General features: G+C 39.4%; 1 protein-coding gene across 1 annotated transcript in view; it reads left to right on the top strand.

Annotated features, from left to right (window-relative positions):
• The first annotated feature begins 610 nt into the window (after positions 1–610).
• BCR (BCR activator of RhoGEF and GTPase) overlaps positions 611–25323 on the top strand; it is a 43670-nt gene continuing 18957 nt past the window's right edge. Inside the window, exons 1-5 of the mRNA XM_063454527.1 lie at positions 611–2217; positions 21593–21759; positions 22032–22136; positions 22220–22405; positions 24427–24534. Of these exons, the coding sequence (XP_063310597.1) occupies positions 1257–2217; positions 21593–21759; positions 22032–22136; positions 22220–22405; positions 24427–24534 (1527 nt within the window). The 5' untranslated portion in view covers positions 611–1256. The remainder of the gene's footprint in view (positions 2218–21592; positions 21760–22031; positions 22137–22219; positions 22406–24426; positions 24535–25323) is intronic.

Here is a 25323-nt window from a genome sequence, read left to right as displayed (position 1 = left end):
AAACTATAAAATGATGAGACACAATCTGCCTGACACAGATATTTGCATATTGAGCTGGAAAATAAAACGTTATGTACATAATGCTGCAAAAATAGATTGTAAGCTTGCAGACTGGACTCTGAATACCTACTGGATGGTTATTGGGGATATCTGCCCAATTAAGTCTTATATTGCCATCCTTCTCGCTGCATTTAATGCTTTGGAATTAGTGGGCTCTAAATAAATGAAAATAACTACAATACTAGTAATACTACTACAAATAATAACAATAACTATAATCATTTTATTATTATTAATAATAATAATTGTATTAATAATAATTATAATAAAGTATTTGAGTGCCAGGTGAGCAGTACTGTATAGCAGTATGGCAGGTATAGTGTTAATGTTCCCAGTCATTTTAATACCGTATGAGCACAGTGTGTGCATAGAGGGCAGTATATTGCTGCCCATGGACCCTATACATATTATTACACACACATACAGTGTATTATATATTGTAGGAGTGTCTGCTCACACTCACACAGTGCCAGCTCCCTGCTGGTGTCACTGCACACACACCTAACACTACACAAAACAGAGTGACACACACAGAGGGGAGGAGCCGGCCAGTGTCCGCCCACAGCACACTCAGCACGGACTGACACACAATAGAGAGGCCGAGAATAACACAGGAGAGAGCCCCCGGAACAGGGAGCTGCGAGACAGCCGAGAGAGAGAGAGAGCCAGGGACACCGCGTGGGGCAGTGAGACGCCCCGGAGAGAGGGAGGCACAGTGTGGGGAGCACGGGGTACCCAGAACAGAGCAATACTGAGCTCCATACAGAAAGAGACCCGGTTATAAATCAGGAATGGATGTCTATAGTCATCCCGGTATGGAGACAGATACCCTTTAATATCCGGCACATGGAGAGAGAGAGAGACACTATAATATCCAGGATATGGAGACAGTGACCTGTTTGATTAATACAAGGAACATGCATAAATCGAGATCCACCCAAAAAGTGTGCCTGGGGTATAGAGACTATGTATAGCCAAGTCCTGGGTACTTGAATCCTACTAATATACTCAAAGAGCCCTCTTACAAAGGGACATTGCTCCTATCTCAGATATAGAGACTAAGACCATCAGGACATTGGACACGTTTTCCTACAGGACTGATAGGTGGGTTTGGGGTAATTGTCCCGTCATGTTTGCACCCAAATGCTGAGTCTCCCTTGTTTAAATCCCTGTTGGTTTTGGGGCCACAGAGCAGGATGCTGGAGCCCGCAGGTTTTGCAGAGGCGTGGCGGGCGCAGTTTCCAGATGCAGAGCCACCCCATATGGAGTTGCGCACAGTACGGGATATGGAGCAAGAGCTAGAGCGATGTCGTGCATCAGTTCGCAGACTGGAACGGGAACTCAATCGGGAGCGTTTTCGTATGATCTATTTGCAGACCTTGCTGGCCAAAGAACGGAGAGGGTATGACCGTCAACGCTGGGGCTTTGAGGAACGGCTTCCGGGAGGAGAACGAGTTCCTAGTGTAGAGGAGAGAGCTAGAGGTCCTGGAAAAGAGGAAAAGAGCCCAGAAGAAAGACCAAGGCTTCCAGGGAGAAGGGAACCACCTGTTGGGGCTCCTGATTTATCCCCTGGTGATATGACACGAGGCCCCCGCCGCTTACTCAGTTTGGTAGAAAGGGATGGAGTAGAGCCACGCTCAGATAAACTTAGGAGGGCATCATCCCATCCTGAAGGGAGTCCGGGCCCACGAGGCCCCCAGTCTGTAGAGCCTCGACGTGGTCGATCTTCAGATAGCAGCTGTGGGTGGGATGGAGAGTATGAGGAAGCAGAGCTGAATCCACGTTTTCTGCGGGATAACGTACTACCTGGTCCTGGTGGCCATTGGGGAGAGGCCTGGCCCCGACGTTCCTTTTCACCACGAAGCTTTGAGGACCTTGGGGGTGGATACACGCCAGACTGCAGCTCCAATGAAAATCTGACATCCAGCGAAGAGGAACTCTCCTCAGGTCCATCTGGAAGAGTGTCCCCAAGGGGGCTCTGGGGCCGCTCCCCTCCTTCTCCTGGCAGTGCCAGCCCACCCACCCCTCAGGCACCTGCACGACACTGCCAGCTCAGGGTATCTGAGGCCGCCATAGTTGGAGTGCGGAGGAGTGGACAGATTTGGCCAAGCTGTGCAGAGTCTGTTGGAAGGGATGGAGGTTACCATGGTGATGGAGGTGAGAACTTCATAGGTGGGCATATCATTCACAGGTTTCCTTATAATTTCCATAACTCTACATATCTTATTACTCATACACTTACGTACAATTTATATTTGCTTTAAGATCACTCAACAGAGTTAAGGTCGCAATATGATGTCCATTATTATTTTATTATTTATAAAACACCAACAAACTTTGCACCGCTGTATCAAAATTAATTTACAACAGCTCTATTTAAGCAGGCATTAATGCGCTAACGTGACTGCTATTAATGCGCTAACGTGACTGCTACACAGTCATTGCCAATAAGTATGTACTTCTGTGTAGCAGTCACGTTAGCGCATTAATGCCTGCTTAAATAGAGCTGTTGTAAATTAATTTTGATACAGCGGTGCAAAGTTTGTTGGTGTTTTATAAATAATAAAATAATAATGGACATCATATTGCGACCTTAACTCTGTTTATGGACTAAGCAATACTGAATCAAAATGGTGCGTTATTTTGCCAGAGAACATTTTTTTTCTTCACGACCATTTTATCATGTAACAAATATCACTAGGTCTAGGTATTAGAACATCGTAAAATAATAATACATTATAGTTTGAGCTGTCTTCGCGATTGTTTATCTATACAAAGTTGGATTTGGGTGAATGCTGTAATAGGCCACACCGTGTACGGAGCCCTCAGTCTAAATAGTTAGATGTGCTCTTGATCATGTCCAAATCAGAAGCATTTAGAGACTTCAAGCACTCATAGTAATACTCATGTAAGCTCTCAAGAAACGTTGGGAACATTCGTTTGGCTTTCTATGGTTTGCTCTCCATTCACTTAGTCAAACTGGTAAATCTAATGACCTTGATGGGGAAAAAAAGAAAGATTTATATAAATGTGGGGTATCAAAACTCCTCTTTTATTTAGATAGATGGCCTCAGCATCTTACTTTATCTTTGAATATATATGTTTTCCCATACAGGCCATTGTTAGGTTTCAATGACAGATACATCTGTGCCTTGATCAAGACTCCCCAGGGCACACAGTCATACTGACATTGAGGAAGATCATTTTCTGACTTCCTTTAATTCCTTCCAAAAATCTCTCACACATTGACTATTATGAGTACAGAGTTTCACATCAATATCACATTTTTCTGTTTGTTTTCAGTGAGCGTGAAACTCCTGGAGCAAGCCTTATAGGCGCATTATTATGCTGTATGAACTGTGCTTGACCCTTACTATTGCTTCCTATGACTTTTTTTCTTTCTTTCTTCGAACAATAATCGCTCTCTCACTCTGTGATTTCAGATGTTCTTCATGAGAGCTGTTTCAGCATTTTATTAATGTGGCTATTTCAATTACTATTAAAGAAGTAATTTAATATTAAATCATAAAAGGGCCATGGGCAATAGAAAAGGACCATATGTTGCTCATTCTTCATTTGAAAAGCACAAAACTATTTAACAAATTATACTGTTTTTACAATCCTTGTAGACTCAAATACAATCCCTCTTGTTCTTCATATAGCTTTGATTTTTAGAGAATTTTTAACCCAACCGTATGCAATGCCATGCACTTCTGCATATAACAATCCCCTGTATATCCTCTCATTGCGCCTACAGTAACTTCCAATATTTCCTGTTATTCCAAATAATACCCTTTAAAACCCCATCGACTTTTACTGGGGACATTGCTAGGTTCTGCTCTGTGTTGATATCGTCATGGAATAGAGAGTGAGGTGACGGTTGCTATTCATTTATAGCCGTGTCATTTATGGGAGGAGTTAACCTTTTTTCCACCATTTTTAGTTAGCTGGCAAAAAATACAACCTATTCGAATACATTAGTATTCACATCCTTATACCTTCCATCCGTCCAATATTTTAAAATAAAAGTGCACTATACATAGCATAACTGATTGCATTTCTCTTATTGAGATTAAAAGTAAGAGTACAATAAAGTATGAAGAGAATATTAGTGGGTAGAGAGATTAAAAAGACCAGTGTGGGGAGGAAGGAGTTAACATAGACTTTGATTTGGGAGATTTTTATGGTATTATTGTATGTATACTTACAGAGCTCTCTCTCTCTCTCTCTCTCTCTCTCTCTCTCTCTCTCTCTCTCTCTCTATATATATCGCTTATTATAGCATTTGTAGGTGTTTATTCTAATAATCCCTATTATGCTTGCCAAGATACCTGCTTTAATACCTTCATATTAAACAAGTGAGCAAAATAAAGCAGTCTATAGGATTTAAACTGAATGGAAAAAATGGAATGTTTTACATTAAATGCTCAAAAGTATTCTGTTCAAGTAGTGCTAGGATATATCTACATTTGCCATCAGATTTTATTCAATCCAAACCATTATCCATTACTGAAACTTTTTTCTGTAATAATCTCTAACTATAACTCTAAAAAGCACTCCCTACATCACTTTAATTTCTCTGGAAGGCCTCTTACCATAATATTGCCATATTTATTCTTGTTTTACCAATCCTTAACTACTACAGTTTATCTGTTATCTTGAAAAATAACTCTTTCAGTCACTTTCACTAAAAGCCCCAAATAATAATTCCTACAATCTTTTACTTAAAGCCACTAATAATAAATCATTCAGTCTCTTTTACTTATAGCCTCTAATAAGAAATTCTCCAATCTCTTTCACGTGTAGCCTCTGGTGGTTATAAATCTGCCAGTCTCTTCCTATTCAAGCTTCACTTCAAAATGTCTCCATTACTTAGCTGCACACAACCTCTCTCCATAAACATCTCCAATCTTTACATAATGCTATTCCTCTAACGTTTCTTCATCATACCACTTTACCTGACCAAATACCTTGACTCTTCAAATCGTCTCCTGTTTTCCTTTCCTATGTCCGACTTCTCGCGGGCGGCTCCCTTCCTATGGAATAGCCTGCCTACCGCCATCAGACTCTCCCCTAGTCTTGCATCTTTTAAGAAGTGCCTTAAAACCCATCTCTTTAGGAAAGCTTATGGCCTCCAAGACTAACCCCTACCTCACATACCTGTCTCTTGCCCTCTCCTAAAGGGCAGCCCACCTTATTTGATTGTAAATTCCTGTCCTAATTTGTTTTACACCCCACCTCCTATAGAATGTAAGCTCGATTGAGCAGGGTCCTCTTCAACCTATTGTTCCTGTAAGTTTTCTTGTAATTGTCCTATTTATAGTTAAATCCCCCCTCTCATAATATTGTAAAGCGCTACGGAATATGTTGGCGCTACATAAATGGCAAATAATAATAATAATAATAGGTACATGTCCTCTAATCTTTCTCTGACACACTTCCTAGCTTTATATGTACTTTATAACAGTGGTTCTTAACTTTTTTGATAGGATACAAAAGTACATCCATTGCATTAGCTTGGCAACACATTCTTCAATATTAAAATTACCACACATTCTTTGCCTAATGTGTGATACATAGCACAATGATTTCTTCCAAGCACTTTCATAAGCGTCTTCCCGTAGTTTGAGAAGCGTCCATTTTACTTAGACGGCTACAGTCAGTTTGTGGGTAGTTGCCTTAGGTCTGATGCATTTGATGTGTTCGTACCAACCTTAGAGGACAACCTGAAATGGCACAGGTGTCCACAGACAATTCTAGGGAATAATAGTTACTGTCTTTTACACCACTTAAATTACAGGAAGGGCATTTGCCTTCTCTCTGCTATGCTGGGATGAAATATTGAATTAGAAGAGAGTGCTCTGTAGCATTCATTTTCCTACTTTTCCATTTTTTTTGTGGTAGGACATTTCTTTACATCTTACAGATGCATAGGTAAATGTTTATTGTTTTATTACGTGTGATTCCAAACAGAGCAGGGCCCTTTATGTCAACATTCATGTATAATTAGTGCTATTTGTGCTGAGCACACAGAAGTTGCTTTTCTTGTGAACCATAAAATCATCTCTTATTACTTCATAGTTGTGTATTAAATGCTGCTGTTCTGACTCCAAAGTATAGTCTTCCACTCCTCCCATCCCCCTCCTCCCTGTTAGTCTCCCCCTTGAGAGAACAGCACCAGGACATATCCAGAAAATGGTGGAGGGGAAAGGAGGAGGGCAGCTGTTAATCAGCCGCATCTTGTACAGACCATCTGTCCTTCCTCTACAGAGGGTCCAGTAATGCTAGCAATGAACAATAGCCATGTGGCACCTGCTATTCTCACAGCACCCAGAACAAGAAAACTAAGTGTATTCTCCTTGTCTTTTCATGTCTAACTTAATGGCTGCCATTAAGAGGCAATTATACTATTTCATCATCTTATGGCTAAATGTAGCAAAGCTGAATTTATCGTTGGCAGGCTTTAATGATGTGTACAATAAACATGTGGCAGGACAGGGTGAGACTGAGGTCTGTGTAGATTTTGAATGAGAGAATGGGTATTATCCCTACTAATGTTCTGATTTGGAATGTGTCTTCACAGTTCCATACTCCACCAAATTCTGTATGTCACAGACTAAAAGATGCTTATGTGTCTCAGATATAAGGCAACCATGGCTGCTATATGTATATATATATATTCACAGATAATACGATTCCATCTATTCATTTTGCTACTGAATGCATAGTTTGTTATTACTGTATTCGGGAGTGTAGCAAATTCCACATATATTAAAGCAGCTATTTTGTACAATGAGGAAGTTGGCTTCAGTTAACCATATCAGTTAAATCTGTACATCTGCTAGTGATTTTGCCACCGCCATGTATAGTTTACACGCCTTGTGAATGGTAAATCCACTCTGATTCCCAATGTGATTGGTTAGTTTCCAGACAAATCCCTCATTCTCACTGTACTGACTTGTTTTTGTTTTGTTTTGTTACATTCTTTACAAAAGATAGGACTACAAGATTAGTCAAATATTTCATAGGATAGCTATTCCCAGCATGCACATCTTAGGTTGTTGAGAACTACAACTCCTTTGTTGCTCAGCCAGCCACATTCATTTTCTATTAAGATTGCTGCAGAGAAATTCGAGACATTTATCACCATTTCCTGATTAAGTCACATGCCACTTATTTAATGTAACAATACATTAGAACTTAGAGCTCTGTGGCTCTGTTTAATTTTTCTGACTTGCATAATGGGGGAAGTAGACTTTTTGTCATCTATCTGTCAGATACCTTCTTACTGGTGTGACATTGCATCACTTTCCGCTTCTGGGATTTGGGTATTGTTATTTAAAGCATCTGGAAAAAAAGACACATGCTCTCTGTGACACAGAAACACAGATCAGCCCTCTTCACCTACTGTTCCAGTATGCCAATCATGAGTTGTTAGAATTTAGCGTTTGTTTTGTTTACCTGTGGTACAGCGCTGTGGAATATGTTGACGCTATATAAATAATTGTAATTGAGGATTGGAGAAGGGCTATCTAGGAGTGTGAAGCTTAGTGATAAGAGGAATATGGGGAAAATGGAAGGTCAGCTGACATAGGAAAGGCAGCGATGACTATAGTGGTCAAAAGGAGGTCATGTGATCTTCTCCTGCTTCACTGCAGGATATTTACAGCTTAATCCCATTGTGTCCACTCAACCTTATCAGGCTTTGAGCACCTCAGCTAATGGGCAAGGCAGTTAAATCTTCTTTGTGTTAATACGTAGCTGATACTTATTTGCTTGCATTTACTAGCCTGCATATGCGAGAAAGAAAGCAAACCTGTAGACATTAATTTAACTGAACCATTTTTCTGCACCGGAGTCTTTTTATTTTCCGTCAGAAAATGACAAAAAGTGTGACTTGTCAATGTCTGTGCGTAGAACGCCTGCTGATTAATTATTAAAACAACAACAGAGTGTTTTGAAATTGTAATCTGGTGATATTTGCATTACATTTGAAAAATACAAATAGGTGATCTAAGTGTAAGTGTTGGCATGACTGTAATGCAATCTGAGTGTTTGTGAGGAGAGGAGATCTGAGTGTGTCTGAAAGTGGCTGAGGGGTCTGTGAGTGTGTGAGAACATGGCTGAGAGGGGATCTCTTTGTGTGTTTAATTATATCCGAGAGGAAATCAGTGCGTGTGTGAGTTTGTGCCTAAGAGGTATCTGTGAATTTATGAATATGGCTAAAGGGGACGTAAGTGTGTATGTTAATGGCAGAGAGGGAGTTTCAGAGTGTATTTGAAGATGTTGGGGGGATTCTGAAAGCATGTTTGAACATGGCAGCCAGGGGATATAAGGGAGTGTGAACATGATTGAGAGGTATTTGAGAGTGAGTTTGTTGGGATTTGAGGGTGTGAGTGGCTTGTGATGTGCTCTAAAAGAGCTTGGATGAGGAAAATGTATTCTATAGTTTGAGCCATTAATTATTGGTGAACAGACCACTGGTGTATTATAAGGTCTATGTTTGATTGAACTTGTAAGAGAGGTATGCTGCGTGAGCACAAACACAACAGAGAGTTGATTGGTATATGAAAAATGACAGCCTCCTTGAGACGGCTGCCTGGACTTGTAAATGTTGTGTATGGTACTTGTTTGTGCGATTGTACAGGATAGAGCATTGGTCTGTGCATCTGACTGAACGTGCTGTTTGCAGACTATGAGAATGGAAGTACTATGCATTCCAGCTGGTGATGTGGTAACAGGTGTTCTGTATCCAAGACACTGTTCTGCAAGCCACATGCTTGCTACACCTGTTAATGTTGCCCGAATGAAGTATGGTGATTGGTTACTGACACTAGTAAATCCCCCGAGTGTCAACAGAACATTGCAAAGTGATACAATCACATAAATCCACCTGCTAGAAAGGGAATATGGTTATTGCGCAAGTCCCAGTTTAATAATGACAAACAGGAAGCCAGGACATGTTCAGCTTCATAGCCTGGACAGCCTGGTCATATTAGGAGCAGTAAGATTTGTGCTTTGTGGCATGGGCCACTCTTTTGGCTGGTGGATGTTGTCAGGAATTACCTCCATGAATGCCCCGGATGTCTAATCATAGAGTGTTCAATAGTTGCAAATGTAATTATTATTTTTTTTTTTACCCAAGTTGTATTTGGCGCATTAATCATGCTAAATCCAAAGAATCAAGGCTTCTACAAATTGTTGATTTTCAGTTGCGCATTTAAACTCTGTTAATGTTTGTGCTCAGTGCTTGTGCATTGTGTTGGTGTTCACAACTTGTACATTATGCTTGTGCTCAGCACTTTTATTTATTTATTTTACATTCTTTATTTTCTTTTATCAGTTTTGTCACAATAGTAAAACAGGCGCGAAGTGATATCGTAGATAGCAGAAGCACATCATTCAAGGTGTGAAAATTGCAGAAATACAGCATTTTATAACTGAACAACATTGAGTACTGTTATTACGCAGTTGAGGACAAAAAATAACTTTAAAACCCAGATGGATGGAAATAGAAGAATCAAAAATTTTACCGGTTAGACTGTCGGAATTACCCTGGTTAAATTCTAAGAAAAGACCTGGAATTACTAAGTTATTTTTATCTACCAAGACTACACTTAAGGCCTGGGATATTGTTTTTAAAAATGATCACTCTCCCAGCCTATATAGAGCAATGCCTATTGAGTTATTGAAAGATTATATTCCATCCTTAAAAATAGAACTGTTGAAGGAATGCTCTATAACTAATCTTGACAATTTTTTTCACGGCAATGCTATTCTTTCTTTGGAAAAATTGAAACTTAAGTATGGATTAACGAATGTATGTGAGTTGGATTGTAAGGTAATCATTGACAAATTGAAAGAACTATATAAGGTAGGTACCTGAATTTGATAAAAACTATAAAACGCTTGAGATGTCTCCATTAGAGAAAGCTTTTTTATGCAGCCCCACTAGTAAAGGCATGATATCCTTATGCTACTCGTTTTATAACGCCAAGCCCCTAGTTAAATTAAAACACATGTTGTCATGGGAGACGGAGTTGGGTGCCCAGTACGATCTAGAAGAATGGTTCGGTTTTTTTAAAGCTTTAAAAGGCATTTCGTATTGCACCGACCACTTTGAAAATCATTATAAAATTTTATATCGTTGGTACCTGGCCCCGTCTAGATTGCACAACATGAACAATATGTATTCTGACCGGTGTTGGAGGGATTGTGGGGGTGTGGGCAATATGGCCCATATTTGGTGGTTCTGTCCTAAATTAACTAAATATTGGAAATTGATTCACGACCTAATTATTAAAGTGGACAGAACCATTAGCATTTTAACCTCGGAACTAGCCTTATTTAAAAAACTCCCGGAGTCCATTACTAGAACAGACAAAATAATCATAGGTCACATTTTGATCGCTGCTACATCCTGTTTACCTAGACATTGGAAGTCCCAAGATGTGCCATCTCTCAGGGAAGTTTTTAATTTGATTCTAGAAAACAAGGCACACGAATTATCACATAGAGCTAATATGCGTGGTTTCCCAATATTAAAATACAATTGGGATAAGTGGGAAGAAAAAATCAAAACTGCATATGGTCTTTGACATATTTATTATTACAGTGCATTGATGTAAAAACATGTTTTTTTTATTTTTTGCCATATACACTGTCATGCCTATTGTAATACTGGATGGTTACTCTTTTCCATTTCCAAGTTTCCCTTCCCTTCCTACCCCCAATACAATGTTTATATTCTTGTTGTTATACAAATATGTAAAACTTTAATAAAAATTATTTGAAAAAAAAAAAAAAAAAAAAAAAAAAAAAAAAATAACTTTAGTGTCTAGTGTCCATTACATACTGGTAGGTGAGTGGGCCAAGGCTTGGGTTATTACTCCACACAACCTAGTGTTGAGGGTTCAGAGTTTGATACGAAAGGCACTCTGCAAGTCAAGCAGTCTTGTGAACCCTCTGGGAAACCTGTTACGATCTCTTACCTCTCTCTATCGCACTCACATGGTGCAGTACCCAAAGCTGGTTCCTCTCGCAGCTTGTTCGGCATGTCCCAGGCCGGACGATGGAGTCATGCCCCTTTTAATGACTCGACGCATACGCGCCGACATCATGACGTCAATGAAGCGGCCCTGTGTCATTTTGGGGGCGTGGCCTTAAAGCAAAAGACGCTCCCTTATAAAAAAGGGTCGCTTTTGCTTTGTTCATTTCTCTATTGGGGTTCCTTGTGTTCCCTTTAGTGCTATTGATATTCTCTGTGCTCACAAGACTATTTTGTGTTTTGACTCGGCTTGGCTTTTGACTTCTCTGTTCTTTGGTTCCCTGACTTGGCTTGTATCTTGACTTTTCTCCTTTCTGGTATCCTGACCCGACTATTCTTGTATCGTTTTACTGATCTCTGATATCCTGACTTTTGGCTGTTCCTTGACTACTCTTTTCTACCTACGTTAAACCTGACACTTCTAAGGTTCGGTAATACGTGCTTTGATTTTCGTACTGCGTTTTGGTTATTACGCAACCTGCCTCTATGTTCCCACCTCAAAGGTGCTCACCTTCGTGATGTAGAGTGCCTGTGCCCGAATGCTTCACCCACCTCTATGTTCCCACCTCAAAAGTGCTAAGCTTCGTGATGTAGAGTGCCTGTGCTTCGTAGATAAGATATGCAAACTACTTTACTTTTAAAAACCATCCCATGCCACCTCCCATCGGTACCCGCGAGAGGGAGAGAAAGAGGAACTTAGCAGTGGGAGAAGGTGAGAGAAGAAAGAGAGAGAAAAAAGGTGGTGAAAGACAGGGGAGTTCACAGAAATGGCTGACCTTGTGTTCGGCTACCTTACGTATTCAGTGTTTCCCTCCTAGTCACGAAGCCAGCCATAGGCCTCATGTTTGTGCGCACCATTCAGTGTTCTCTTTATGGACTGCTGTCAGGGTCTCCATCTCGTATAATTCCTCCACCTTGGATATCCACCACTGAAGAGAAGGTGCATCCGGTTTATGCCAGTACAATGGGATTAGGACCTTGGCCATGTTTAGTAAATGTTTCGTCAGGGACTTTTTGTACTGTGAAAGTGGCATCTTTGTGTGGTGCGAAAGCATTGGGAGGCATTGAAATGGGAGATCAGAATCAAGCACCTCCAGTATTGTCATGTGAATGCGGGTCCAGTATGGGACTATTTTGCGACTGTGCTGAGGACTTTTGCTCATGATTTTGCTCAGCCCTATTTTGACCTAAATTTCGAAATTCTCTTTGAATTCACAGTGATTTTTACTTTAGTTAATAACCGTGTATGTTAGTATTTCTGATCACCCTTGAAACCGACTCTTTTTAATGTTGTGTATTAGTGTTTGTGCTAATTGCTTGCATGTCATGTTCTCCATGTTAACGTTTTTGTTACTTTGGATTGTAAAGGGTTCTCATAACTAGAATGTGCAGATTTTTTGTGTGTTTTATGCATAGTTCTTGTTCTCTGTGTTCTATAGTAATTCAATGATTTTGATTGAAAGACTAAATTTCAACCTTTTACACAATCTTGTTGCTGCTGTTGACTCAAAAGAAGACATTCCTTCTTACCCTCTCCCCTTCAAAAAATACCTTAAATTTTTAGACAAGTAAGATATTTTTCATAGTATCTTTGTCATCTGTTACCTAGCTGCTTTTTTCAAAACATGTTTTTAAGGCATCTATTTAATGTGGCAATATAGTTTAAGTAGACAATGAATTTCAGTAGTTTATAGTGTTACTTGCAAGGGGAGGCCAGTGATAGTCTGAGAGTGCCACGTGAAGCTCTCAGCCTGCCACCGGCAACCAATTATGCCCTTCCTTCTCCCATGGGAGCCAAGCAGAGGAGGCAGAATACAGTGCGGATGGGCGAGGGAGGCCCAACGTAGGTATTAATACCTTAAGGTAAAACGGTGCCCAAAGACTCTAGGATCAAGACAACTTCTTTGGGATCGTCCTTGTTCCACCTCACCTTTTTAACCCCTTAAGGACCAAACTTCTGGAATAAAAGGGAATCATGACATGTCATGTGTCCTTAAGGGGTTACGTGTACCTGTCATGAAACACACAACATTGTCATATTAAACTGTGTAATGTTCGATCCGTGCATTGTGCTAGCGGAATTGCTAGCAGGATGTATACGTTGTGGGAAAAAATACTGTTAGGTCTTTCTCCCTCCTGTCAATCAATTCTTTGTCATAGACTCCTTTGTCAAAGATCTGACTGAAAGGTAGAGTCCCTCGACAGGCAGTTCCCCGCTATCCAAACATAGTAAAAACAGAGCAGATGCTGTGGTTGCTGTGGTAACTCACTAGCCGACGCCGCTATCGCTGGCTAGGGAGTATTAGCTTGAAGTGACTTATATAACTGTTCATACCTGGGCATGCTAGGAGTTAATCCAGAGTGTTGACATCATGGAATAGGCTCGCCCCAAGCAATGTAACTCCCATATGCAACTCCCACGAAGCTGAGGAGATGTTCGGTGCTGGACCGTAGGTGTGGTGAGTATTTTTTGTAAATATCCTTTTTATTGTTCTTTTGTATGGAGTTTTCAAGAGTTAACAATGGGACACGCAGGTCCCTAGTTTTGACAATTGTCTCTGGTCTCACAGGGCCGAATACCTGGCCATATAGCTGAGAGATGTGGGTCCCTGCATAGGTGAGTGATAAGGCTCAACTGTAAGAGTTAGTTAATGAAAAAACTTTTCAAGTATAAATATAACAAAACAAAATAACATACATTAAGCTACATAAGCTTTCAGGTGGCTCTCATGTAGCTGGTTGGTACTGCTCAGCATGAACCCTCCCTCCTCCCCAATACCTCTGACCCAGAACCTCTCCAGGTCATCCAAGCCAGGTGTGGGTGTCCTCTACCAAGTCCCTCCCAGATCCCACTCACTATGTCACCTGATGACTCGGGATGTTAGTGTACCTACCTCCCACTCATCTCCTTTAGGATTTCCCCTCTCTGTTAGGAACCCCATGCTGAGCACCTTTACATTAGGAGTTGCTGGAAGTTTGCAATATGTGATACAATCATTAACTGTGTGACCGACCCTGAGCTGTGAGGATTAATTCCTCCAGCTGTCTTACATCCTCCATTTTAGTATACCAGAGTCTATGGGGTGGTGGAGCAAGCAGCTTGCCGCACTTGCCACTATTTGCATAAAATAGGCTTTGGTGAGGGTGAGGGTGAGGGACGTCTGGTTGAGGGTGTATAGTAGTTTAGGTAGTTTGCCTGTCTGTTCCATTAATTGTTGGAAGGCAGTCAAGTTCTGGGAATGTTTGTGGGTAGCCTCTAGTATATGAATTTCCTCTGTTCCTCTGTGAGTTTGTGTATGTTTGCTTTCCAGGCCTTCTCATAGACTACTTCTTTTGCCTAAAAAAAAATCCTGTATTCTGTGTTTATGGGCTATTCACACTAAGAAAGCAGGGATGTCCATGGATGTTTATAATAGTGTATCATCATAGTCAATGCATCGTGAGTGAGAGTGACCTCCATTATACATCATGGAACCCTGGATACGTCACCATGACAGCACTCTTTGAGGAGGTGGGCAAAAAGATAATGAACCAATCCCTCTCTATAAAGTTCTCCCATATGAGTATTCGTTTTTACATGTTCTCGAGATAAACATTTTTAACAGAAAATCTGTGACATTTTGCATTTTCTCCAGTGGTGCTATATGGTTGCATGCGCTGTATGTATGGCACTGCAAAGGGTTAAATGTTTTACATACTGCCTGGCAAATCATGCAGATGAAATTAAAATAAACTATATTTTATTTTAATACAACCTATAGCTAATCTTTAGTTGGCTGTTAGGGTTTGCTAAATTGGGGAAGTGACAGTTCCTCTTTAAATGTGAATCTGAGACAGGGGAAATATAATTTTAGGAAATCACATCAATATATCTAATAAGCAGGGGGATGAAGTATTTATTGGAAATCTTTTTATTATGATATTTTCATGTTGAGAAAGGCACTCAATTGGCAAACAGTAAGAAACTCGCAGGTTTCTGTTCTCTGTAGGCAATGTTAAGATAGTGAAGCAAGTAGAATTCAACATACATTTCAATAGAGAGACCCGCGGGTCTCCGGGTATGATAAGAATAGCTATCCAGCATAACGTTTACAGCGTGAGTATTATATATTGCGAGACGGTAGCTTTATACAGAATAACATGTATGTATCATATTAAAAGTCTCGATCAACAGGATTATATGCAGTAAACAAACATTGGTTGCATACGGGGTAAACCGCTCCCAACACAGAAACATGAGAGGGGGATGAAGTATTGTGACATTATTTGTAAAGCCTTGTGATGTACAAGGGAATGCCAGATGTTTCTTTCAAAGAATCCAGAGAATATCTTACCACGAATGGCAGTTATAGCCAAAGCTAGAGCTACATGCAGCAACGTGGAGTTGTCTCTTGACAATGCTTAGTGTCCTTTCAGCAGGATCCCTGGGCATGTTTCTGAATGGCAATGTGGAATCATAAACCAGCCGTGCATTAGAAACATACTCATAAGGGAATGCTGTATGGTTTTCATAGTAAAATATGAACCTCCAGCTGCCTAAAAATATTTTTCCAGTCAAAGAGCTAGCTAGGAGGTGGAGAGTCATTCATACACCCAGATGTTTTCTTCTCGGCGTGTGCTTAATGCTAGAATTCTACATTTTGTATTATTAGATTGTTGCTTGTCTTGTATGTTGTGTTTGTCAGTGTGTTTGTGCTCAGGTCTTGTACATTGTTTTTGTTAGTGTCTGTGTTCATTGTGTTTGTGGTTTGTTTTGTTTTTTTAACTTGGTTCAGGGTTATTCAGTAAAGTGAGAATTCTGATCAACATAAAAAAGTAATAGAAGTATAATTGAGCTTGGATTTAGGAGCCCAAAGCAGACCTGAGGGTGAGGCCAAAAAACATGAGAGAGAGGACTGGGAAGAGGTGATTGGAGACATCTATGCGACCCCATGAAATGCCCTAGGGGAGAGTCCAAAAAGTGCCAGTAAAATGATCTAATAATTATGTGTGAACCCAGATCTGATGAGGGATCTATAAGTATGAAAGGAAAGGTATTTGAGACAACAATCCTATTTTTTAGACAATATACCAGAATGGAACCTGCCTTATTACTTTTCTCATAAGGGTTTTCACAAGTCCTTGATACTGCATAGATAGTGTCTGTAAATTTAAGAGATTTAAATTTCTTCCTCAGGTTTAATATTTGAGCTGGAAGATTTGGAAGCGATTGTACATCGTGTTGGCTAGAGTGTGTGTTTATTAGAGTCTGTGCTCCCTTATACATACATTGTGTTGGTTAGAGTCTGTGCTCAGTGCTTGTAGATTTTACTGGTTAGTGTCTGTGCTCAGTGCCTGTAGATTATACTGGTTAGTGTCTGTGCTCAGTGCTTGTAGATTATACTGGTTAGTGTCTGTGCTCAGTGCTTGTCGATTTTACTGGTTAGTGTCTGTGCTCAGTGCTTGTAGATTATACTGGTTAGTGTCTGTGCTCAGTGCTTGTAGATTATACTGGTTATTGTCTGTGCTCAGTGCTTGTAGATTATACTGGTTATTGTCTGTGCTCAGTGCTTGTAGATTATACTGATTAGTGTCTGTGCTCAGTGCCTGTAGATTATACTGGTTAGTGTCTGTGCTCAGTGCTTGTAGATTATACTTGTTAGTGTCTGTGCTCAGTGCTTGTAGATTATACTGGTTAGTGTCTGTGCTCAGTGCCTGTAGATTATACTGGTTAGTGTCTGTGCTCAGTGCTTGTAGATTTTACTGGTTAGTGTCTGTGCTCAGTGCTTGTAGATTATACTGGTTAGTGTCTGTGCTCAGTGCTTGTAGATTATACTGGTTAGTGTCTGTGCTCAGTGCTTGTAGATTATACTGGTTAGTGTCTGTGCTCAGTGCTTGTAGATTATACTGGTTATTGTCTGTGCTCAGTGCTTGTAGATTATACTGGTTAGTGTCTGTGCTCAGTGCCTGTAGATTATACTGGTTAGTGTCTGTGCTCAGTGCCTGTAGATTATACTGGTTAGTGTCTGTGCTCAGTGCTTGTAGATTTTACTGGTTAGTGTCTGTGCTCAGTGCTTGTAGAATACACTGGTTATTGTCTGTGCTCAGTGCTTGTAGATTTTACTGGTTAGTGTCTGTGCTCAGTGCTTGTAGATTTTACTGGTTAGTGTCTGTGCTCAGTGCCTGTAGATTATACTGGTTAGTGTCTGTGCTCAGTGCTTGTAGATTATACTGGTTAGTGTCTGTGCTCAGTGCTTGTCGATTTTACTGGTTAGTGTCTGTGCTCAGTGCTTGTAGATTATACTGGTTAGTGTCTGTGCTCAGTGCTTGTAGATTTTACTGGTTATTGTCTGTGCTCAGTGCTTGTAGATTTTACTGGTTAGTGTCTGTGCTCAGTGCCTGTAGATTATACTGGTTAGTGTCTGTGCTCAGTGCTTGTAGATTATACTGGTTAGTGTCTGTGCTCAGTGCTTGTCGATTTTACTGGTTAGTGTCTGTGCTCAGTGCTTGTAGATTATACTGGTTAGTGTCTGTGCTCAGTGCTTGTAGATTATACTGGTTAGTGTCTGTGCTCAGTGCTTGTAGATTATACTGATTAGTGTCTGTGCTCAGTGCTTGTAGATTATACTGGTTATTGTCTGTGCTCAGTGCTTGTAGATTATACTGGTTAGTGTCTGTGCTCAGTGCTTGTAGATTATACTGGTTAGTGTCTGTGCTCAGTGCCTGTAGATTATACTGGTTAGTGTCTGTGCTCAGTGCTTGTAGATTATACTGGTTAGTGTCTGTGCTCAGTGCTTGTAGATTTTACTGGTTAGTGTCTGTGCTCAGTGCTTGTAGATTATACTGGTTAGTGTCTGTGCTCAGTGCTTGTAGATTATACTGATTAGTGTCTGTGCTCAGTGCTTGTAGATTTTACTGGTTAGTGTCTGTGCTCAGTGCTTGTAGATTATACTGATTAGTGTCTGTGCTCAGTGCTTGTAGATTATACTGATTAGTGTCTGTGCTCAGTGCTTGTAGATTATACTGGTTAGTGTCTGTGCTCAGTGCTTGTAGATTATACTGATTAGTGTCTGTGCTCAGTGCTTGTAGATTATACTGATTAGTGTCTGTGCTCAGTGCCTGTAGATTATACTGGTTAGTGTCTGTGCTCAGTGCTTGTAGATTATACTGATTAGTGTCTGTGCTCAGTGCTTGTAGATTGTTCATTGTTAACTGGATTTACTTGGAAAAAGTGCAACAAAAGCGGTTTTCTAATGTGGATGCAACAAAATCAACTCCCAGGGGTTATAATTCCTCAAAGGCGGAATAAAGCAAAGATTCTATATGTAGATCCAAAATTCCCATACGATTTTATCAAATAAAGCCGCTAGAGGTAAGTGAAATCTTACTAAACTCAATTCCTGGTGTGTTACGTATGTTAATAGAGAAATATTTAATTATGTATGTCATGACCAGTACCCAAATACCATTATAAAAATAGATGTTACTACTAAAGCTTACTACCTCTAAATACAAATATTGTTTCTGCTGATCACTGTGGCTGGTATATGATGTATTCTCTTTCTATCCCTCCCACCTAACCTGCAGTGTCAGGAGGCATAATAAAGGTTTCTGAGTAAAGGCATATGCAATCCAAAAACTTTTAGAAAAAGAAACTTAATCTGCCAACAAACATATGCTGCCTCAAGGACAAACAATGCCATATTCCAGAAATGCAAGGGCAATTAAATTCTCTCCACGTTTTACAAGTTTCCTTATAGTGCCTAAACATTTGACATATTGTGATTAGTTGAGTTAAAGAAAATTGCACTCATTTCCATCTAGTCCCCAGTACTTCAATAAAGTGGCTCGGTCACCTCAAACTTACAATTTTTTTTTTTTAAATCTATTCTTCTTTTCTTTATTTCTGATATATTTTTTTTCTGATATATTCTGCTCCTCTACCTTTTCCAAGGGTAGGAAAAATACATAGGACAAAGGAATCCCTACTTTCTTTGTTGTATTGTTTAAAGATAACTAGATCATAAATGAAGAAAAGAAGAACAGAATCTGAAAGGGGAAGCAAAGAGGAAAATAGGAGAAAGGTAAGTTTGAGGTGATAGTGCCACTTTAGGGCCCCATTGCCTGGTTGGCATACATTTGGCCTTGATTTACTGATTTATATAGAAATGCAATTTATTTATGAAACAAAAGAGATTATTGTACTTAAAATATTGAGGGAGCATAGAGGGGTACCCTTGCCCATAATTAATGCAATTAACCTATAATGACACAATTTAAAGGGATGGGGGACAGTTTGTGAACCCCCTTTCTGCTCAGCTATACTTTACCTGTGGTTTACTTTTGTTTTGGTGTGCTTGGTTGTATTTATGATCACGGATGGCACACAGATTCTTTTAATGTGTGTTTTGTAGGTCCTATATGGGGTTTTTGTTTAGTGTTAATTTTTGTGTTATTTTTTTATCAGCTCATGCTTTGTTGTGAATTGTGTTGATTAGTGTTCCTGAAGAGTGTCTGTGCTTGTGCATTTCCCATTTCAGTGTTTGTGTTCTGTGCGTCTACACCGTCTTTATGGTGAGTGGTTGTGCATATCAATGGTTTGCGTTTATGTCTTGGTTATGTGCTTTGAGCTGATGATGGTTTGTTTGTCTCTCCAATGTTGGTAAATGGTCGTGGTTAGTATTTTTTCTTAGGGATGGTGTTTTTAGTGTTTATGTTCCAAAAGGCTGGTGTCGATGCTAAAACCTGGTGTTCAGTTTTGGCTGTACACCCAGTGTTTCCATGATATGTTCAGTTTCCTGGTCTACTCCCAATGTTTCCTGTCTGCACAGTATGGGAACTCCGAGAATAGGCCAGGCTCATTTTGTGTGTCATGATTTTTGCATGTGCTGTTGCGTACATGTGAAAGGCACTATTTCATGTCTTTCCTTATTGTAACTTCTTCTGTAAGTGCCATCATGTGCATTTCTAGTACACAAGCATCCGTGACTGTGCGTGTTTCACACGGAGATTAAATCTTTGTAATGATGTAATAGTTTCCCAACTCACCTGTCAGACAGGAAAAACAAACTGGTCCATCCCACTGTTATCGGCTTAGACTGAAACCAGACAAGAGAAGGGGGATGGTAAACAGAGTTGCACAACTTGCAAACCTTAATATACAACTTTTTTTCTGTACTGTTACCCTAATCACTTGATCTAATGAGCATGTGCTGAGAATGATAGGAGTTGCATTCCTCTCTAAAGCTAAAGGATGACATGTTTTCCTGTCCTAAAGAAGATCAATCTTTAATAGGATATTTATAATGTTTTTTTTAGATTTATTGGGGAAAAATAAGGGCATGGGAGGGCACACCCAAAGCATGATTTATTATTATTATTTTTGCAGTGGTGCTGCTGTAAAGCCCAATACATATGCAAAATACAGATTAAGGTTTTACTATTATTTAAAAAAATACTAAGCTTTTCTTTCCATACATTGATTTTGGTGTGATGTCTTTCTACACTTGTATGTTACTATGCACTGCAAAAATAAAGAATTTCAAAATAAAGATTATGTAAACAGCATGCACACACAAACACAAAAAATACAGTTTTAAATCTTACAAGGCTACTTAAAATGACATATCTTAGCAAACACATATGAGGATTTGGTTACGTCATATGGTCATTCCATGTTAGGATATACAAACACAAATAGGTGTGGGAAATGGTGGCGCTTATTTACTATTGTATTAAGACATGTAACCTTTTAGCTGCTGAATACACTCTGTGGGTACTCCCGATATCCCACCACAAAATAGTAAACACCAAGAAAAACAAATAACTTGGGATCTGGTTGGTGTTTCCACCTGCCAAACTCCCAGTTAGAGTGCAGCGCTGTGTCAATATATGAAAGATATGTGCTTATATATATGTATGTACAACTCACCCCTCTTTGTGAACTTATTGGGGGGCGTACATAGAAAACAAAGAAAAGATACTATTAATGGTACAATATTGTATGTATAAACCAAAAGTGATTTAAAAAAAAAATAATTGTGAGTTGAGATTCACTCACATTTACAAGAGCCTTTTCCAGTGTTTAGGCTCTAATTCCATGTTAGGCCCACCATTTTGTTAAGTGCTGCACGTATTTTAACATGGACTTATTTTACAAGGATGGTGATGTCATCTGTGCAACTGTTTCCTGTAATGAATGGTTAGTAATAACCTGCATTTAGTCCTTGAGCCCTAATTTTGGGTAGAACCTGGACTTTCATGTCTTGGAATGGCAAGGATAAGTCCGTATTACACTGGCACTTGCTCCTGTTTTAATTGCTTTTAGCTTTTTTTGGTCACCTGGATATACTTATCTGACTATTCCTGTTAATTTAGTCAAATTGATGATTATGCTGATGTGATGATATGTTGAGATTTTTTGATTGACTAAATTGTAAGAAGGATTTTCTTTTTTCTTCTGGCTGATGCACTAATTGTATGAACTGCCTTGCCTGTATCCCTTAGATGCTCCCCTCTGCCGGACGCCACCTGGTGGATCAGATGAGCACCGGACACAACATGAACTGATGCCCTACATTGATGATTCACCTTCCTCCTCTCCACAGCTTAGTGCTAAGAGCCGTGGCAGCAGAGATACTATATCCTCTGGGTCTCTGGAGTCCAGTAAATCTGTGAGTAGGGATGTGGAGTGTAAATAATTGTATACACTACATGTGTTACATAAAAATATTAGTGGAAACTAATAAATGTAAAAGAATTATTGTTCCAAAACAAGAAGCAAGGTTAAATGTCATTACACCAGGGTTCTGAAATATGTGAAATTTCAATAGTGGATTGCAAAGAAAAATATATATTTGCTCCTTCTGAATAAGGAGAATAATTAGATATTTTTGTAAGGGTTTAGGTACTGACGGTGTGTATGATCTCTCTTGGTCCTTTCTAGAATGAGCTGGACTTGGAGAAGGGCTTGGAGATGAGAAAATGGGTGCTATCTGCAATTCTGGCCAGCGAAGAGAAGTACCTGAGCCACCTTGAGGCCCTGCTGCTGGTAAGAGAGGGAGTATGCATTGAATGTCCCCAAATGTGTGTTTGTTTTGTGAGCATGACAACATGAGTATGTGTCTCCTGCAGCCCATGAAGCCTCTGAAAGCTGCCGCCACTACATCCCAGCCAGTGCTGACTGTGCAGCAGATTGAAACCATCTTCTTCAAGGTTCCTGAGTTGTATGAAATTCACAAAGAATTCTATGATGCTTTGTTCCCAAGGGTACAGAAATGGAGCCACCAACAACGTGTGGGAGACTTATTTCAGAAACTGGTGGGTAATGTGTCAATATGTCCACTTAATTATGAGTTGTGTGGCAGTCACACCATTTTTGACTGTGTGCCTACCAGCTTGCTATCATGTACTTAATATTTCACTAGAGGACTTTTTTTTAGTACCTACTAGTGTAGTTTATTTGTGCACTGACATACTAAAATAGCCTGTCTGACAGGAATGTGGTTATAAAGCCATTGATGTAGTATATGTTGTCTTGCTCAACAAGCGGAAAAAGTATTTGTTAACATAATACCCGATCAGACAAAATTACATACTGAAGAGAGAGATGCGTCCATAAAGGTCAGCCTTAAATGTACAGTTATTTGGAAAAAAAATTATCTTTTATGAAAGGGACATGGTGGTGTAATTTTTGGCTTTTCAATGTATTACAGAGATAAATGCATTAATATAGAAATAAACAAGGATGCTTATCTCTAAATGTCAGCAAATTCCCATGTTCTGTTGTTTCCCATGTGACATCTGCTAAAACCAGGAAATGGCTAAAACCTGTCAACCATTGGATAATTTTCCATAAGACTCAGTAGAACAGTTGTAGAATTCCTGGTGTCTAGTCTCATTTTCCTTTGAGTGCCATTGCTGACATCTAGCATTGTACAAAATAAGATTTTTTTAAAAATTTTTTATTAAGAATGTCAAGTAACAGGACAGCTGCAAATCATATAGTAAGGTATCAGAGAAGGCCATCAAAGATGTCACATTTTACAGGTGGTTCGGATAAGCATTGTTTTCCTATATAATAACATAAAAGAAAGTATAAAGCTAAGTAACAAAAAACAAAACATCCCCCCCCCCTCCATTTCCTCCCACAGAGAGAGACCTGGGATGGATATAATAAGAGATGAGCAGGGTAGTTATGTGAAATTTAGTACACCTCCATAGCTAGGTCAATGTGGAATGCCCAAATAGAAGGCCAGAAAGATGTCAATGTTTATTTTGCTTGACCACAAGGTCCATCCATCTTCCCAAAATCTTGCTAGATCTGGAACAGGGAAGTTAAGCCTATTATGATTGGTGATAGATAGTTTTGTTATTTTTATATAATGCTTGCTCTTGTTACTATATTACACTATTATGCCTCAAGGGTGACTGCAAGCACAACTTACATTTAAATTAAAGGAACACTCTGTGCATCATAACCATTACAGCCCACTTGCCAGGCGTGCCCTTGCACTATCCAAGTGTAATTTGCCAAACTGTTTTTACAACAGTTTGAAAACTTACCTGGCTCCCACAGGCACCCACTCCACAATCTGTGTTATCCTACAGGAGAAGTTTTATGGCTGTCTGAAGCATAAGTACAGCCTATACAGGGCCATGGTCATTGACTGAGAATGCTCAGTTGACACATTCAGTCAATGAGTGAGGCCCTGCTTAGCTCGGTAGCCCAGCTGGAGCCACTGCACCCGGCGAGATACAGGTAAATTGTCAAACTATTCTAAAACGGATCGACAAATTACACTGGGAGAGCGACTGATTGCTTGGAGTATTGAATGTAATTTAAGACAGCTGCCTTTATCAATCAATTATAAATAAATGAATTCTGCAGGTAAAACCTTCCCAGGTATTGCTATATGCAGTAATAACTTAATTGATGTCATTGCAAGCTATTTAAGTGCCACTGCTCATGCTTCAGTTCTTTGAAGGTGCATTTAAATTTTTAAATATGTGAATATGAAGTCAAGAATGGTACCATGCATATCTATGATCTATTAATTGGAGGCATGCTTGATGCCAATCCTATAAGTTTTTCTGTGAGAGAACTGATACGCTGGCAATCAGTGAGCTACTGCCTTCTTTTGGATTTCTACATAAAATGCAATTTTATTTTTGAAATAAATCAAAACATTTTCTTTAGCCTGCAAAGTACTTTGTTGACGTAAACACCGGTGAGTGGGTTATCTCATGTGCTTCTTTCTTGTTGTCTCACTTTTTTCTTCCGTCTCTTTTAATGTTTATTTTTTTTCTCGACCAAGTGACTTTCTTTTTCTTTGTTTCAGGCTAGCCAGCTTGGCGTGTACCGTGCATTTGTCGACAACTATGAGGTCGCCATGGAAATGGCAGAGAAATGTTGCCAGGCCAATGCTCAGTTTGCAGAAATATCCGAGGTAAAATCAATTTTCATCAGTTCCAGCGACAATCCTTAATACACATCCAGAGTTCTAGGACCCAAGAGAAGGTCATCATGTTTTAAATACAAACAGAGAAATGTTCACAAGGAAATTTGACAGTCTATGCCTGTGATTTTCTCTGAATGGCATTTTTACTTATAAGGGATTATTGTTATAGAAAATACTGTAACAAAATGTTACCTGAATTCTTATTGATCTTTACTTCTATCTAGTAAAATAAAAATAAGTGCAGTTAAATCTTTTTTTCCACTCAAAAAATACTTTGAACACTGATTTTTATTTAGTAATCTGAAAGTGACAACCAATTTACTATTAGATCAAACTAGTCAAATGAAATAAATCATCTGTCCTCGACTTACAAATCAAGTCACTTGTTAACTCACTGTTTTATAAATAACACATTTTATTCCTTGTTAATCACACGTGAGTTTTTATTCCTTTCCTCTCTTCGCACCTTAAAAAAAGTGTTATCAGAAAGTGATTAAAATCACACTATTTGGAAGAAACTGTGCTAAAATAATCACTTGAAATATATAAGATTTGGGTGCCTGCTCTCTGTTTCATAATTTTACATACCCTTTCTCCTCCACCGTAACATATTTATAGATCAGTATGTGAGTTTATCCTACTTATATGGACTTGTTAAAGTGTGGCCATCAACACTTATGCAACTGTTACTGCAGCACAAATGTTGCATTATAATCAAATGATATGCATTTGTATACAAAAACACCTATTTATGCTGAATTTTTTTTTATTTGGAAT

The sequence above is a fragment of the Pelobates fuscus genome, chromosome 5 (assembly GCF_036172605.1).
Source record: "Pelobates fuscus isolate aPelFus1 chromosome 5, aPelFus1.pri, whole genome shotgun sequence".
NCBI classification, from domain to species: Eukaryota; Metazoa; Chordata; class Amphibia; order Anura; family Pelobatidae; genus Pelobates; species Pelobates fuscus.
Note: the sequence above shows the minus strand (reverse complement) of the source record. Positions and strands in the feature narration are given on the sequence as shown.